The sequence below is a fragment of the Stenella coeruleoalba genome, assembly GCF_951394435.1.
Source record: "Stenella coeruleoalba genome assembly, chromosome: 8".
Classification (NCBI taxonomy): domain Eukaryota; kingdom Metazoa; phylum Chordata; class Mammalia; order Artiodactyla; family Delphinidae; genus Stenella; species Stenella coeruleoalba.
Window position 1 is genome coordinate 25291505 of NC_137154.1, and position 17970 is coordinate 25309474.

Genomic DNA, 17970 nt, shown 5'->3' on the forward strand with positions numbered 1-17970 from the left:
CTTCGCCTCACCTCTTTGATCTCACCAACAAGCTTGATGGCCCGGTCATAAGTTGGGGGGTCCTCACATAACTGGACACTCAAGCAATCCCAAAAAGCTTTATGTACAATATCCTTTACTTTCTTCTCCAAGCTGGAGGCAAATGGAAAAAAAGGCAAAAGCAAATAAAATATTATTGCCTCAAATTACTTTCAAAAGCACAAATTCTACAGGTTTAGGGTAAGAAAATTTTTTTTAATTATTTGGATGAAGGAAAGATTTCCCAGATATACCTAAACCAATCACATACTTATTTTTAGTTAGTGATTTATTTCAATAAGTACCTCATTGGAAAAAATAACTTTCAACTAATTTGACAGGTGACATTAGTCCAAATAACAGCCCATAACAGTGCCATATGATAAAAAGAATACTGGAAAGTTCAGATCTGTTAATTTAAGTTCCCCGATACCAGCAAGTTTCCTAAGGTATTTATGATTAAGTAGTTTAAGACTTTAAACTTTAAGTTTGTTTCCTAAAATTATCCTATTCCCATGTGACATACTGGACAACTGTTTAATTAGGTACCAAACTACTAATATAACAACTTATATATAGCATTTCAGGAAAACCAATCTTTATGTCATGAGAGCTGAACAAGTAATTAATTCTTCATGATTAATGTGAAAAAGTACTATCCTTGCAGAACATACAAGAAATGTTTGTAAAGTCATATTCAGAAGCCTTATGCGGGAGACACTATAGCTTACTGACCCAGCAGCCATTGCTCCTCCTTTGTCAACAGAATCCCGATTTTTTTCATGGTACTTTCACAATTATAATGGGCAATGTTTTTTCCTTCTTGTGACAATCCATCTTTAAAAGGTGCACCTTACAATCAACAGAATTTTAGATTCAATATGATATGTGCCAGGTACTAGGTAGGGATAGAGAACAAAGCATAGTCCTCGTCTCTAAGGAGTTTACAATCTGGTGAAGAATGCAAGTAAACCAACAACTACAGTAAAATGTGATAGTTACAAAGAAGAAATGAAGGAGACAGTGCAATGAACACACAAGAGGAGGCAGCTAAATCCTATGGAGTGGGAAGAAGCTGACACGCAAGACTTCCACAGGAGGTTTCCAGACCTTTTACTACATTGTCAAGGATCAGTGGTCCTGAGATCTACTATTGAACTCTAGTAATTCCCAGGATAAGGAATATATTTTAGCAACATACAAAAGGAAAAGTATATTAGAATATATTGACATCAAGTGAAGAAAACATTTCCAGAACTGGGAAATGGCTTTGTTCTACCAAACAAGATAACTCAGTAACCACCTTACCTGTCTTCTGGTAATTCAACTGGTTTAATCCGAAAGTCTCCATTTATGACAATTTCATGGGCTATGGTCATGTTAGTTACTCCTTTTGCTGTCTCTAGAAGTTCTTCTACTGTCACGAATCGAGGAGGACTAGCTATAACAAAAATCCAGTGTAAGAGGTCTGTTCCTCTAGATTAGGATTTCTATTAAATTAAGGAGAAGGTAGTGGTTCTGGTACCAGCTAATAATTTCAGTTATCCCTTTACTTATGAAAATATTCTGGCAATTTCAAATAGAATTTTACCTATTTCATATTCTTTTTTTTCTTTTAACCTAGAATCCTAAAAGCACAGATCATTTACAATACTCAAAACATCTTTTTTTTTTTTTTTTTTGCCAGAACTGGTCAATGGAAAATGATTACAGTAAACTAAGACTTAGAAAAACTTTTTAAAGTTACTGATTATCACTTTTTAAAGTTACTCATTATCACCTTCCCAGCAAGCTGAGAGTTTATTTTCTAATCCCTATGCCTCCTGTCTACCCTAAATGGAAAGAAGACACCAGATTTAGGATCTTCTCTTTTGTTCCCATCAGCAGTTTACATTTTGCTCCATCGTTAACACTGAGCCTTGAACCAGTCTCCCCAAATTAAAATAGCCTTGAGCCAGGTGCTGTTTAAACAGTGCTAAAACCACTACCCTGTACAGGATACTAGGACAATATAAGAATTCTGAAGTTGACAAATGAACAAATTAGAGTGTGTGACACAAGAATTTGTAGAATGCAGGCCCACTGAATCAAAAACCTCAGAGTCATCTCTGACTTCTCCCTTTCCACTGCTCTGTTATCCAGGTCCTGCAGCTTTTACTTCTGTGTCAACTGTGGCAATAGCCTCATAACTGGTCTCTGTTCTTTGCTTTCTTTTGATAAAGTTTGAGATTTATCTTCCATAAAAAAAGTTCTCACAAATCTCCCCAGGTGTTCCAAGCCAAGGAACAAAGGGTAATTCCTACTTTTAAAAAGTCTGTGATTAAATACTTGCATTTTTGGTTTATCAGTTATATCTCAATAAAGCTGGGTTATTTTGTTTGCTTTTTTAAAAAGTCCATGATAGCAGGTCTTTAGTTTATATCAGAATCACAGGGAAGGCTTATGAAGACAGATTGCTGGGCCCCCTCTCAGGGTTCTGATTTAGCCTGTCTGGATGGGGCTGGAGAACTGCATCTCTCATAAGACTCCAGCTGATACTGATGGTTTCAGAAACCACACTTTGAAAAGCACTGGCCTAGAAGATGATATTAATTTTATGTAATGGTGGTAAGATCTGGGCTTAAAATGAGATAAAAATGCCACTGGTTTACACAGGGTTTAAAACATAAAGATCTTCCTAGGTTAGTGAAAAGTTATTTTCCCTCTTCTTTTACTTTTTTCTTTTGCTCACCAGAAAAAGGAATCAAATCTAAGAGCTGGTCATATTCTGTCTGGTAAAAATCTTTATTTACTCACATAAGGGGAAGTTGAGAAAACTCACAAAATTTTTTTCAGCATTTCCAGGGAATATTAATAAAAATAATAAAGAATATTGGCTTTGTGGATATTGGTAAAATGCAATAAATATCTAAAATCAAGGCCCAACAGATCTTTTCAATTCTCAGTATTATTTAGAAGTCAATTTCTACCAAATTGATCTGCCGATAAAATGCAATCCCAATCAAAATCCCAGCAAAGTTTTTGTTGAAATTGCCAGACTGATTCTAAAATTTGTATGGAAATGCACAGGACCTAGAAAAGCCAAAACTATTTTGAAAAAGAAGAATAAAGTTGGAGGACTTATATACTAAGTGATTTCAAGACTTACTATAATGCTAATAATCAAGTCAGTGTGCGTCTGGCATGAGGACAGACATATAGACGAACTGAACAGAGCAGAGGATCCAAAAGTAGACTGATGCACACACATACGTATGTATATTTGTTGTCAGTAAGGCAAGATTCGTTTTTTTACCAAATAGTGCTGGAACAATTAGGAATCTATAAATCATAGAATGACCCTCAACCCTTACCTCACATGATAAATAAAAACTAACTCAAAATGAACTGCAGACCTAAATATAAAAGCTAAAACTATAAGACTTCCAAGAGAAAACACAGACAAAAATCTTTGCGATCTTGGATTAGGCAAAATTTCTTAGATAGGATACAAAAAGCTTAAAATGTTAAGAGAAAAAACTGATAAATTAAACTTTACCAAAAGTCAAAACTTTTGCTCTGTGGAAGACTCTATTAAGAAAATGAGGGACTTCCCTGATGGTCCAGCAGGTTCAAGACTCTGTTCCCAATGCAGGGGCCTGGGTTCGATCCCTGGTTGGGGAACTAGATCTCACATGTATGCCACAACTAAGAAGTCCACATGCCACAACTAAAAAAAAAAAAAGATCCCTCATGCTGCAGTCACTTTGGAAAACAGTCTCCCAGTTTCTTATCAAGTAAAACATACATACACTTACCACATGACCCAGCAACCCCATTCCTAGGTCTTTACCCAAGAAAACTGAAAACATATGGCTATGTAAAGACTTGTACTCAAATGTTCATAGCAGCTTTCTTCATAACATTCAAAACCTGGAACTAATCCAAATGTCAGTAACAGCAGAAGGGATAAACAACTGTAGTATAACTATACCATGTAATAGTACTCAGCAATAAAAAAGGAACAAACTACTGACACATGCAAAACCATGGATGAATCCTAAAAGCATTATCCCTAGTGAAAAAGTCAGATACAAAAGACTGTACAGTAGGGACTTCCCTGGTGGCGCAGTGGTTAAGAATCCGCCTGCCAATGCAGGGGACACGGGTTTGAGCCCTGGTCCAGGAAGATCCCACATGCCATGGAGCAACTAAGCCCGTGCACCACAGCTACTGAGCCTGCGCTCTAAAGCCCGCGAACCACAACTACTGAAGCCCACGTGCCAAAACTACTGAAGCCTGCGTGCCTAGAGCCCATGCTCCACAACAAGAGAAGCCACCGCAATGAGAAGCCCACACACCGTAATGAAGAGCAGCCCCCACTCGCTGCAACTAGAGAAAGCCCGTGCACAGCAACAAAGACCCAACGCAGCCAAAAATAAATAAATAAATATTTTTAAAAACTGTTGCTAAATTGTTACAGCATTTGTGCACTGACGCTCTGTTACAGAAACTGAAAACCTCATTAAGTTAAACATGCCCTTTGGGAGCCTGCCAAACAGATTCCAAAATAAAATGAAGGTCTAATTCAGAATGGCTTACTCTCACCTTTCTTCACTAAGGGGTTCCGGGACCAGAAAAGTCTACACACTCTAAAGAGATGCTTCCAGTCACACAAGTGGATGGACATTTATTGAGGGCAGATGGCAAATGTCACCCAAAGAGCTACTATAGACTGAGTATAGTGAAGCAAGGGTAAAGCTTATCCACTGAACATATTACACTGTGTGGAAATGGTTTGTTACAGTACCTTCCTCACTAGATTGCAAGCTCTAGGAGGACGGAGAGCATGTGTGCCTGGTTCACTGCTGGACTCCCGCTACACAGTGTGCACTCAATCAACACTGATTGATTAACTAAATATAGGGACACCATAATTCAGTCTGGTCTTGCACTTTAGAAAGGTAAGAACTTGGTGTCACCCATTTATCTAATGAATCTCATAAGGACCTGATTTAAGAAACTAAAATGCTAAATGGGAAATATTAACTGGAATAACAATTGATGTTTTTCATCTGAATATGGCAACTTTTACTGATCAACTAGGTGATTAAATGCTAGAGCAAAAGGTGCATTGTGAGCAGAGAATTAAAGTATATTAAGGGGACTTCCCTGGTGGCACAGTGGTTAAGAATCGCCTGCCAATGCAGCGGACAGGGGTTCGAACCCTGGTCGGTGAAGATCCCACATGCTGCAGAGCAACTGGGCCTGTGCATCACAGCTACTAAGCCTACTCTCTAGAGCCTGCAAGTCACAACTACTGAAGCCCGCGCACCTAGATCCTGTGCTCCACAACAAGAGAGGCCACCATAATGAGAAGTCCACGCACTGCAAGGAAGAGTAGCCCCCACTCGCCACAACTAGAGAAAGCCCACGCACAGCAACAAAGAGCCAATGCAGCCAAAAATAAATTAATTAATTTTTTAGAAAAAGTATAAAAAACTCCAGAAAAAATGATACAAATGAATCTGTATACAAAACAGAAACAGACTCAGAGACACAGAAAAACAAACTTATGGTTACCAAAAGGGAAAGGGAGAGGGGTAGGGATAAATTAGGAGTATGGAATTAACAGATATAAACTACTATACATAAAATAGATAAGCAACAAGGATTTACCGTATAGCACAGAGAACTATATTCAATATCTTGTAATAACATATAAAGGAAAATAATCTGAAAAAATATATATATATATACACATAACTGAATCACTTTGCTATACACCTGAAACTAACACAATATTGTAAATCAACTATACTTCAATTTTTAAAAATCACCATTAGAATAAAAGGGTAATATTGGTGCAGGCAAGATCACTGGTAAAGGCTAAAATCAGTGAGTTGAAGTTTAAGCAGAAACAGGATGTCTGCATAGTCCCAAAGTATTGTAAGCAGATAGGGTAGGTGGTCTCCAGAGAAAAAGAACCAGGCATGACTCTCTTGACATAAGATGCCATTTTTGACCTAAGCCACTCTGTGATGTAAGCCTGCCCACAGTGCTTGCCCTTGAACAGATCTCAGTAATTTAGTAAGATATGCATAACAGTGTGATACATATCCTTGAGTTCTGCAGGAACTAAGGACCCCACTCAGGTGGAGGATGGTAACTGCATGCTGAGACCCCAGACTCGTCAGAACCGGAGGAATGATGATGTTGACCTTTTTCTACATTCTGTATCAGTTACTAAAAGTTCTGAACCCAAATTCCATTACATGCAGGGGAAGTGGGGTGAAGGTTTTTTCCCCACACCACCAAGCAATTCTCTGACACCAGACATGTGTCGTACAATTCAACTCAATTCTGACACTATCTACCTGGAGACAGCATCAGATTCCACAGGTTAAGGTCTCAGTCCTACAACACTGCGCCCCCTGCCGCCCCCCCCCCACTTCAGACAACAGTCCCAAGTCCAGATTGTCACTTTTTTTTTCCCCCCTAACTGGATACCTTTTATTTATTTTTATTTCCTGGCTGGGATCTCCAGTTCAGTTTTAATTAGAAGTAGTAAGAGTAAATATCCTTGTCTTGTTCTCAAACTTACAGGGAGAAACATTCATTCTTTCACCATTGAGTATGATGTTAACTGTAAGAGTCTGTAAATGTCCTTTTATATTTTGTGGATGTTCTCTTCTTTATTTGCTGAGAGTTTTTACCACAAACTGATGTTAAATGTTATCAAAATAAGTCTATTTGTTTTAAACAAACACATTATTTTGCTTCCTATGAACCAGGCACCATTCTAAAATGCTTTACAAATAGTATCTCATTTAATCCTCTAACAATCCTAGTAACATGAACTAGTTTTGAACTAATAGTGAATTACTACTGTCACCATTCAGATAAAGAAATAGACATAGAGAGGTTAAGTAACCTGCCCAAAATGACATGGCTAGTAAGTAGCAAGTCACCTCTGCTTCTGACAGACTGGCTATGGATGGGAAGTTCCAACAACCTCTCCTTGCGTTCAATTAATTCACTAGAGCAGCTCATGGAAGTCACAGAAACATTTTACATACTAGATTACTGGTTTATTATAAAAGGATGTAACTCAGAAACAGCCAGATGGAAGAGATGCATAGGGCAAGGTATAGGGAAGCAGTGTGCCACTCTCCCAGCACCTCCATGTCTTCACCAACCCAGAAGCTCCCTGAACCCCATCCTTCTGGGTTTTTATGCAGGCTTCATTACATAGGCAAACTTGATTAAATAATTGGCCATTGGCAACTGATACAACATCCAGCCCCACCATCCTCCCCAGAGGTGGGGGTGAGAGGGTGGGACTGAAAGTTCCAACCCCCTAATCACAAGGCTGAGTCCCCTGGCAAACAAGATGCCATCCTTCGGTTAGGTTACCTAGGTGCTTTCCAAGTCTAACAAAAGACATCTTTCTAGCTCTCATCACTTAGGAAATTCCAATAGTTTAGCAGCTCTGTGCCAGAACCAGGACAAAAACCAAACATTTCCTATAATAAATCACAGTATCACAGTTAGCAATAGCAGTTCTACCCTTAAAACATTATTCCGTATTATAATTTGCAAGGCTAAAGGCTATCTTTTTGCTTTTAATTTGTAGCATCCCAGATGTGATTTTAGAGTTACTTATAAATTCAGTTTGGGAGAAATGTCTGCAAACAGCTAATTTCATATTTTATAAATTCTTATTTATGCTCTATGCAGGCAGTGATGTCTCCTGACCTGGTGCCCAGACTATGGGGTCTTAGTTTTACCATTGGAGTCCACAGCCCTATACCTACCTATTACTACAAGGAGAAAGAGCAAGAAAGCCAGAAACAATATTTTAGGTCATTGATTTTAAACCTCATTTTGATATGGATCTCTATGAGAATTTAATGAAAGCTTCCATGACCTTCCTCCTAGAAAAATGCACATACACACACATGTTGATACACTTTTTTGACTGTTCCTGGGTTCCCCAACTCTTGATCATGGGTGCCAGGATAAGTTGCCTTAAGGACATAACCACATACAATTTCAGATAGTCTAGTGTTGGCCTGACATTAATTTGGAATCATGCCATCAAACTGACAGGATGCCAAAGACAAGGACATTAATCAAGGAACAACTGAAGATCTAAACCAAAGGTACTTCTTTACCAGAAACTGCAAGTGATAAAACTACCATATTGGCCATAGACAGCCGCATTACAGCTATCAGTCCTCGGTATCTTTAAATGCAACAGATGGGGGAATTCCCTGGCGGTCCAGTGGTTAGGACCCTGCGCTTTCACTGCCCGGGGTGTGGGTTCAATCCCTGGTCGGGGAACTAAAATACCACAAGCTGCGTGATGTGGCCAAAATAAAAAAATTTTTTTTTATGATAAGTAAATAAATGCAACAGATGACATGTTAGTAGCAGTAGTATCAACAACTAATGTTTACTGAGCATTTATTATGTGCCAAGCACAGTTCTAAGGACTTTACATGAATTCATTTAAACTTTTCAACGACCCTAAGAGATAACATGTATTTTCCTCATTTTAAAAACTAGAAAACAGATGGTTTCTAACTATACATATTGGAGACAAGGCCTAACATGCATGATAGGCTGTTATTAACAGCATGTTTCCTTCCCTGAACACAATTTGACCTAGCAGTATATTTATCAAAATCTATGTGATAATAAACCACAATAAAATGGGGTCCACCAATGTTTGCTATAAGAATACTCTGTTGACTAATAAATTACCTGGGAGGGGCTTTTATCATTTTAAAAGAAACACACCTTAAACCCCAAAATGTTTGTACTTCTTCCAAATATGAAGGATTACTGATCATCTATACTTTAAAGAGATAACATCAACACTAACATTCTTAGACTATGACACCCCCTCTTAAAACTATCATTTTTGCACTCACTTCAAAAACCTCGAGTGTTCTTAATAAAAGACATGAGTTGGAGCAACTGCTGGGAATGCATGCGGAAACTGCCACCCTTTCATCTACGAAGCCTGCTCCCTGCCAGGGATCTGAAATGACTTCACCACACACAGTTAGCAAAGTGAATCCCCTCAGCCCTGTGGGAACTAAGCCCCCAGGCAGTGAAGTTAGGGTGTGGTGAACTCACTCACAGTCAAAAACTTTTTTTTTCAACCTCCACAAGCACAGTCCTGGCTGGGACCTGCCTTGGGCTTTTCAAACACTCTTTTAATTAAAGCTGCTATTTGCACTCCACCTTCCTATTTCTCAGAGCATTTCAGACAAACTGGAATGTCACTGAGGCTGGAGGAAAACAGGAATATTCTGGACATTATTCTAAAATTGTAATTTCTCATGCAATTGAAAACCCAAAAGTGACTAGGCTGTCAGTTGCTAATGCTAAAATGCTAATTATTGGCAATGTTATCATATTATTAGAACCTAGTTCAAGGTCACATGCGCAAGGAAGCATAATAAAAATATCATCTGAAAACAATGAAGACATTGCTTCTAATCAAAGTCAAATGTGCTTACAGTGAGGTCTTTGCACTCTTTGGGTGCTAGGAGAGCCCGACTTTATTTTCTGTAAAGCTTCATCAGAACTTTCCACAGCATCTTCAAGGCCTTGCTCAGAATCATTTGATTTTGATTTTCCTTCTTCGTTTATATTGGACTTGTCAAGGTTTTCAGACATTCTCAATTAAGTTCATTCACTTTCCTAGGGGGAAAAAGAAAACCAAAATGTTCTTGCTCTGACACTAACTAGCAGTGTGACTCTGGGCAAATGATTTAACTTCTTTGGCTTTCAGATTTCTCATCTGTAAAAATCAATGGGCTTGCTAAAGTCTTATCCAGCTATAATATTCTACTTCAATGATTAAACAGACCACCTGTAAAATGACACTTGTAACTATCAAATTTACGGACCTGTACTTCAGAGAGTAACAAGTTCGAATACTTCTGTCCCAATCTGAGTACCATGTCATGAGAACACAGGACCTTAAACTGTTGGGAGGTAACACTATAAACTGCCTGCTTCTATATATATATATATATATATATATATATATATATATTTTTTTTTTTTTTTTTTTTTTTTTTTTTGGCAGTATGCGGGCCTCTCACTGTTGTGGCCTCTCCCATTGCGGAGCACAGGCTCCGGACGCGCAGGCTCAGCGGCCATGGCTCACGGACCCAGCCGCTCTGCGGCATGTGGGATCTTCCCGGACGGGGTCACAAACCCGTGTCCCCTGCATCGGCAGGCGGGCTCTCAGCCACTGCGCCACCAGGGAAGCCCCCTGCTTCTATTTTAATCAAAGAGTGATTCAATTCTTAAATTCTTTACTTTCAGTCCTGAGAAGTGATAGGAAAACTCTGGAAATAATGCTTTTCATCGGGCTTCGAAGTAAACATACACTAGGCTGAGGAGGTGGTTCCCTGATCCTCTTATGTGGATAAGACACCTGGGGATGACAAACAGAAGGCAGAATCTCATGGAGCATTTAGGAAAAATGTGTGGGGCAAATTATTTTTGTTAACTCCTTGCCAGTCAGCAGGAAAAGATGGTGAGTAAAGTAGGAAGTTGCAGACAACCATAATGTATGTGGTTGGGAGGGATTTTAATTGTCTTAGTTGCTGATTAGAAGAGGAGTAACACTTAACACGCTGGTTTGGGCCTGGTTAATAGAGGTCTGGAATAGTAACCTCTGAATTACTATAAATGGTTTTTGTCAAGTTTTTTTTTCCCCTAGAATTCTCTATTCTTAATGTGTTTCTAAGTAAGGGCAAAGAAAGACACAACATTTTCTGCATTTATAATACTGAAAATATTAGCATTTGTACTATCAGCACTTGGAGGTCACAAAACGTTTTCATAAGCACTAATCAGACTTTATTACATACCTGGATGTTAATCCAGGGATCAAAAGAAATGACTATTTTCAGGAGGTTTGGCAGACTCTCTTCTGTGCATTAGAAAAGAAGAATCACTTGATATAATTATCTGAACATCAGATACCTCCATTAAATAGAATGAAGTTATTGGAATTGACATTTTCAGGCCTGTATTATTAACATGAAGGTTGCTTTAATGTAGTTCCCATTTACCTTCCAGCAACCCACTCCAGACACCCATCTCCTCTGTCCTAAATCCTGTCTGGCTCTAGAAATGCTCCAAGACCCAAAAGATAACATTACCAGCATATTCTATGAGAAAGGACCAACAAAAACACTTCTAATTTTATCCTCTTCATATGCTGGGAATTAGCTCAGAAGGATGAAGTAACGCATTCTGTGCAATAAGGAGGAAAATCAGGATTTCCAGGTCTTTAATACTAAGTTTAGTAAACTAACCCATCCTTGTAAAATTCGGCTCAATGCCTACCTCCTCCCAGGTCACTTCCCAACCTCACCAATGTTTGCACCTTTCTCTGAACTCCGGTAGGGATGGCTATTAGACATCTGGCATTCATCATTGCCTTAAATCCAATTCAAAATATCCTGATTTAAATAGGAATACAACGATGAAAAGGCATGGTCTAGAGAGGGAGAAGACAGTCTTACAAGGAAATATAGTGAAACTTAAGCGTTAATGGCATTATGACATCACTAGGGGAATACAGCAGAGGGAGAAACTAATTCTGCCTGGAAGGAGGCTGAGATAACCTTACCAGAAAAGGTGACATTTGAGCTTGTCTTTTTGAAAAGAGTAGAATTTCACCCAATTAAAAACAATCTGGAGAGAATTCCCTGGCGGTCCAGTGGTTAGGACTCAGCACTTCCACTGCAGGGGAGACGGGTTCGATCCCTGGTCGGGGAACTAATATCTGGCAAGCCAGGCTGTGCGGCCAAAAAAAAAAAAAAAACCAAAAAACTATCTGGAGGTGAAAAGAGGGGCCTTTCACACAAAGAGCAGCATTTCACTCAAAGGGCACATGCGAAAGCAGAAGAAAATAAGTAGACGAACAAGCAGCAGGTGAAGAAGAAGGAGAGATGGGTTGGGGTCAGATGGTAAAATTACAAGTTCTTATTTTTTAAAAAACTCTTCAACTAGATTTTTAACTTCTTAAGGGCCAGACCAACCACATTCCCTACGTATGCTCCACACATATAAGTATGTCCTTCAAACAGATACCCACTAAGTATTTGTTGATAGCTGTGTCATCTCTTTAATGTCAGTTTATACGGGACACATGGGCGTTGGTCTCAGACATAGCTGGGTTCCAATTCTGGCTCTTTACTAGCTGTGTTAACTTCAATTTCCTCAACTGTAAAATGCAGCTACCTGCCTCTTGGGTTTGGGGGACGTGTAAACGACAAAGCGTACATAACGACAGCTGGTGCACAACAGGCTTCCCACAAATGGCAACTATAATTAGAGGACTACAGGATGCAGCGAGGAACCATTTAACTGCGTACAACGTGCTCATTCACTCAACAAGCCCCAACTCCTGCTATGCCTAAAAAGGGAACCGAGGGATAGAAGACCCTCGCACTTGCCGTGAAGACCGTCTATCTGAGCCGCAAGCCGAGCCCAAGCTGCTCACAAGAGACTCCCCCAGGAGAAAGGGTCTTTCAGCAAAAGAGCTCTGTCCAGCGCCGGCGAGAATCACCTCCCCTAGCACTCAGCACCACTCACACCCAGCGTCCGGATTCTGTAAACAACTGTTTGGGCCGGCGAGGGAGTGGCCGGGCCGGGAGCAAGCAAAGGAAGCGGGGCGCGCCTGGAGGACGGCCTCGAGGGGTGGGACAAAGGCCGCGCTAAGACTCAACCCTCCCGCCTTCTCTGCCTCTTCCTCGCCTCCACCCGACATCGCCGGGAACTGACCGACGGAAAAAGGCGAAGAAATGCCTGTAATCTCGACCTTGTTCCTCCCGTGCGGACCCCGCAGGGCTGCCAGCCTCCGCTTCCCTCACCTGCAGCGGAGTCGGCGTCCTCCCTCCTGCCGCTCGGCCGGGAATCTGACGGGGGCTGGCGCCGCGGCGGAGGCGGGGAGGATGCGCGTCGGGCAGGGCGGTTCAGCCTCTGCCCCTCCGAGGCCGCACCCCTCACTGCGCTGCGAGCAGTCCTCCTCGACCGGCTCGGGTGGGCAGCGGCCAGCGCCGCAGCTCCTCAGCGTCGGACAGCGGGAGAGAGCTCTTAGCCCGGAGGCGGCGGTCCCACGCAGGGCGACGCCATGTTTCCGTACGGAAAGGCGGGAGGCGCGGCCGGATGCCGGCGGAGAGAGCCCAGTGGGCAGTGACTCGGAGCCGGGAGGCACCCCCACGCCACAGAGGGCGGCGCCATGTTTCCGTACGGAAAAGCGGGCGGCGGGAGGGGGTCGCGGAGCCAGTCAAATAACGGAAAAGGGTTGGCAGTTTAGCTGCAAAGCTTTCCCCGCCCTGGTTTTCAAATTTAAATATTACATCACGTTTCGTAGCAGCGTATAGTTCATTCCCCTCCCCTCATTTTGGCTGTTAGAAAAAAGGCACGCCCACCACCTTGATAGCCAAGTCTCATTTTAATGGCACAGATTCGGTTTGGTTTGGGTCATCTCTTTTATCTAAGTGGCTGCTACACTTTGTCGACAGGAAGAGCGAGACTTTAGCCCTGAAAAGATGGAAGGTGAGGGGGCAAACACGTCCCATGAGGGTTCAGCTCGGTTTAGACAGTTGAGAAACAGTGAGCACTCAGCATTTTATGTGCCGTCTGCGTTCTAGAAAGGAAACATCCCATGTTAAGACAAGCTTGTTCTGGAGCCTCCTTTCCTTTTGTCCCAGATACCCGGGCCGTGGCTATCGCGGCGCTGGATAACTAGAAAACCATGCTTTTCTCAGCCTGTAGTAGTAAGATAGTAAGCTAAACGAATAGAAATAGTTTTGGGGCCTAATCTTAAAAAGTAAAAGCTACGTGGCTCTTAACTGTTCGTTAGTAAAATGCTTTAAGACTGAGCATCAAACATATATGCCTTAAAATGAAGGTAACAATCAAGTCTCTTACCTGCAGCCTATAAAACCTGCTAAATTTAAGTAACTAGAACAAAACAAGATGGAGTGGAATTAGTGCTTTCAAACACTACACCTGGAGCTTCCCTGGTGGCGCAGTGGTTAAGAATCCGCCTGCCAATGCAGGGGACACGGGTTCACTCCCTGGTTGGGGAAGATCTCACATGCTGGGGAGCAATTAAACCTGCGTGCCACAACTACTGACCCTACGCTCTAGAGCCCGGGAGTCACAACTTCTGAATGCTCGCGCGCCTAAAGCCCGTACGCTGAAGCAAGAGAAGCCACCGCAACGAGAAGCTCGCACAACCGCAATGTAAAGTAGTCCCCCCAGCCCCCCCTTCCTCCAAGGGGCGAAGAAACAAAGACCCAATGCAGCCAATAATAAATTAATAAATTTATTTTTTTAAAACGCTACATCTAAATTGATCACACGTGGAAAGTTACTCCTAAAGTATTGAAGACTGATGGCAATCCAGCAACCTCAAACCATTCACTAACTAACACATTAAAGTAAGAATTTTTCCCTTAAACACACACAGTTCTCAGATGAGGATTCACTTTAGAGGGGGGAAAAACGTTAAGACACTCAGTTAACTGGAACTGAGGTTTAGGCAGAAAACATTCAGTTCTCACTTCTGAGTCTAGACGAATATACCATAGTCTCTAGATGAGTGGTTCTCAACCCTGACTCCACCTCAGAATCTCCTGGGGAGCAGTGGTTCTAAAGCTATCATCTGAAGCTAAGGGGGTGGGGTGAGTGGTGATGCCAGGCAAGAATTTTTAAGCTTCCCAGGTGATTCTAAGAGGCAGCCAGGCTAAAACTACCTTCCTAGAGAGATCTACCCCCACCTCCATGCCCCCAGTGAGAGTCCCCCTACCTTCCTTGAAGGATGAGTATAAACAATTTTCACATGTGGAGAAGATGCTGCAACACCACCAAAACCACTGATTTGACTTGGATGGCTCACTTGTAATCTTTTGATATATTTTGAATTGTTTCCTTTAAATCTTAAAAACATTGGCACATGTTCCAGTTTGCTTTTTGGCTACAAGAACTGGAAATTCAAATTACCTCAAGGTAAAGGGATTTCACTGACGAGCTACCTAGGGTTTGGAAGAAGCAAGCTGGCTGCTGCTCTAGATTATTACTACTCTATCATCTCCCCAGGACACACAGGATCTCTTTCATCACATCTCTACTCCTTGCTGCAGTTGGCTTCACTCCTCTCTACACTACAGACTAGCTTCTTTATTTTTCAGTCGTTCCTCCTTCAAAATTTAGACCTTTCTATACAGAATTTGATTGGCCAAGCTGATTTTTGTGCACAGTCTCATTAGCCTCCAGGTAGGCTGTCCTTGGATCAGTTCTTAGCCCTGGGCTACTCAACTAGAGTGGTGGGGAAGCCCTTAGTCACCTAGGCATCAGGTGTTTTAAGTGGGGATGGCTTTCCAAGAGGACATCATGAATTAGTGAATGAGGGCAAGCAGCAAGTGATGATTGACAGTTCTAGTGATATAAGAGGGTTGTCTAAGGCATTCAGGGTAGCACCAGACCTGTAGTTTAAAACTTTGACAATGCTTGCCATAAACATGACCAATTTTTCTTAAACTTTGTGCTGATGAAGTTTGAGGTAAACTGTGGTTTTACTAGATTTTCCACGAAATTAACATTCTATTAGAAGGCCACTTCTTCTAGGACCATGAATATAACTAGGCAGTTCTGCCTTCCCCTGAAGGAGAGGTGTTAGTTTTGTTGCCAAATAATCATGTTATTCCATGAAGTGCAAAATAAAGGTTGCAAATCACGTAGTACACACAGTTTTTGTCAACTATGGTCTCACCACACTTTCAGTAGTTTGTTTCTAAAAACTTCCTCACCCCTGAATTATGAAGTATCTTCTCTTTCACTTCATTGTAGAGACCTGCCTTCCTTTCTTGCCTATGCAACAAAGCAAAATACACACCACAAAAAACCCACCTGACATAGTTATTCCCTGCTTTATTAGGAGAATTGGTATTTTATACTATAGATATGTCCTCAACTTTATCCCATTTAAAGACTAGTCAGCATCAGTTATATCTTAACAAAAGATTGACATGCTAGCATATTGGTACATCATTTTAGTTTTCCCTACCTCTCATTAAAAGTCTAAATTTAAAGTTCAGCCTCATTTTATTATTTTTTCTTTGGTCATAATTCCTACATATTTTTTTAAGTTTTAAAAATTTATTTTTGGCTGTGTTGGGTCTTCATTGCTGCACGTGGGCTTTCTCCAGTTGCAGCGAGCGGGGGCTACTCTTTGTTGCGGTGCGCAAGCTTCTCATTGTAGTGGCTTCTCTTGTTGTGGAGCATGGGCTCTAGGCGTGCGGTCTTCAGTAGCTGTGGCACGCGGGCTCAGTAGTTGTGGCTCACGGGCTCTAGAGTGCAGGCTCAGTAGTTGTGGAGCACGGGCTTCTTTGCTCTGCAGCATGTGGGATCTTTCCAGACCAGGGCTCGAACCCGTGTCCCCTGCACTGGCAGGCGGACTCTTAACCACTGCGCCACCAGCGAAGCCCTCAGCCTCACTTTAATCTTTTGGTTTTATTTTTGTGAAGATGCACAATTTAAAATTGTATTATAAAAGTATTATATTGCACGTCTATTTGCCAAGTATATCTTGACAGTTCAGTAGTTCCAAAGTAATCATTAACTTGGATAAAAAGTTGAAGAGTTTAGCTCTAATTTACAAGAAATGAAGGACACAGAGGAACATGATAAAGGATAGTACAGGCTTGCAATCAGCTAAATCCAGACTGTGGGAAACTCAAGAACAGATGACCAGGTTTATTCAATGACAGAAAGAGAGAAAAGGAGAAGGAAGGAGGGATAAAGAGAAAAACCTCGAGTAAAAGATTTAAGAAGCACATTAACCAATTGCACTTTATGAACTTTGTTTAGATCCCTATTTGAATAAACTGTCAAAATCATTTGAGATCAGAAAATGTGAACACTGAATGCATTTTGATGATATTAAGGAATTGTGGCTTTGTGTGTAATGACACTGTGGTTATGTTTTTTTAAATTTAATTTTTTATTTTTGTCTGCGTTGGGTTTTTGTTGCTGTGTGCAGGCTTTCTCTAGCTGCAGTGAGCAGGGGCTACTCTTCATTGCGGCGTGCAGCCTTCTTATTGCGGTGGCTTCTCTTGTTGCAGAGCACAGGCTCTATGTGTACGGGCTTCAGTAGTTGTGGCACATGGGCTCAGTAGTTGTAGCTCGCGGGCTTCAGAGCGCAGGCTCAGTAGTTGTGGCGCATGGGCTTAGTTGCTCCGCAGCATGTGGGATCTGCCTGGACCAGGGCTCGAACCCATGTCCCCTGCATTAGCAGGCGGATTCTTAACCACTGAGCCACCAGGGAGGTCCCTGTGGTTATGTTTTTAATGTCCTTATCTTTTAGCTATACATACTGAAACTTAATAGATGAAGTGATAGGATATATGAAATTTGCTGAGGTGGGAGCACAGAATAGATTAAACAAGATTGGCCATGGGTTGACAACTGTTGAAACTGGATGATGAGTACATGAGAGTTCATTATTCTGTTCTCCCCATATTTATATATGTTTGAAATTTTCCACAATAAGCTTTAAAAGATGTTGAAGTTTTCAAAAGCATTAGGACAGCTCAATTTTTACTTGTCTACAGTTTATGGTAATTGACAAATTCACTGTAGCATAGCCTAAGTTTCTATCTTGTATCTTTAAGAAGTATACCTTTCAAGGTACAAACCATACTCCTATTAACTTGTAATTACAGACTTCCTTACTGTTTAATACTTTCTTATATAAACACTGCAATGTCATATCATTTAAATTCCTAGGATGTTCTATTAAGTATCGTGCACAATAATTATAAATCAACCCACCTAAAAGAGGTCAATACTTAACAGCAATACACCATCTAATACTCAGTTTCGGACACAAAAAGTTATACAAAAAAGTTTTATTAAGTACAG

At 41.1% G+C, this 17970-nt stretch overlaps 1 protein-coding gene across 4 annotated transcripts in view; it reads right to left on the reverse strand.

Moving 5' to 3' along the window:
- The window catches only part of TCP11L1 (t-complex 11 like 1), a 33743-nt gene extending 20548 nt beyond the window's left edge, over window positions 1-13195 (reverse strand). For 2 of the 4 annotated variants that reach the window (XR_013829526.1, XM_079930095.1), the window contains exons 1-4: window positions 12912-13195; window positions 9531-9714; window positions 1327-1459; window positions 12-132 (exon numbers count right to left, since the gene is read on the reverse strand). Coding sequence is in view for 3 of the 4 variants with exons in the window: in XM_079930095.1 (XP_079786221.1) it covers window positions 12-132; window positions 1327-1459; window positions 9531-9690 (414 nt within the window). In the remaining variant the exon portion in view is untranslated. Of the gene's footprint in view, window positions 1-11; window positions 133-1326; window positions 1460-9530; window positions 9715-12859 lie in introns of all 4 variants that reach the window. The other 2 variants (XM_079930096.1, XM_079930097.1) reach the window with 2 other exon arrangements.
- Between the last annotated feature and the right edge of the window lie 4775 nt (window positions 13196-17970).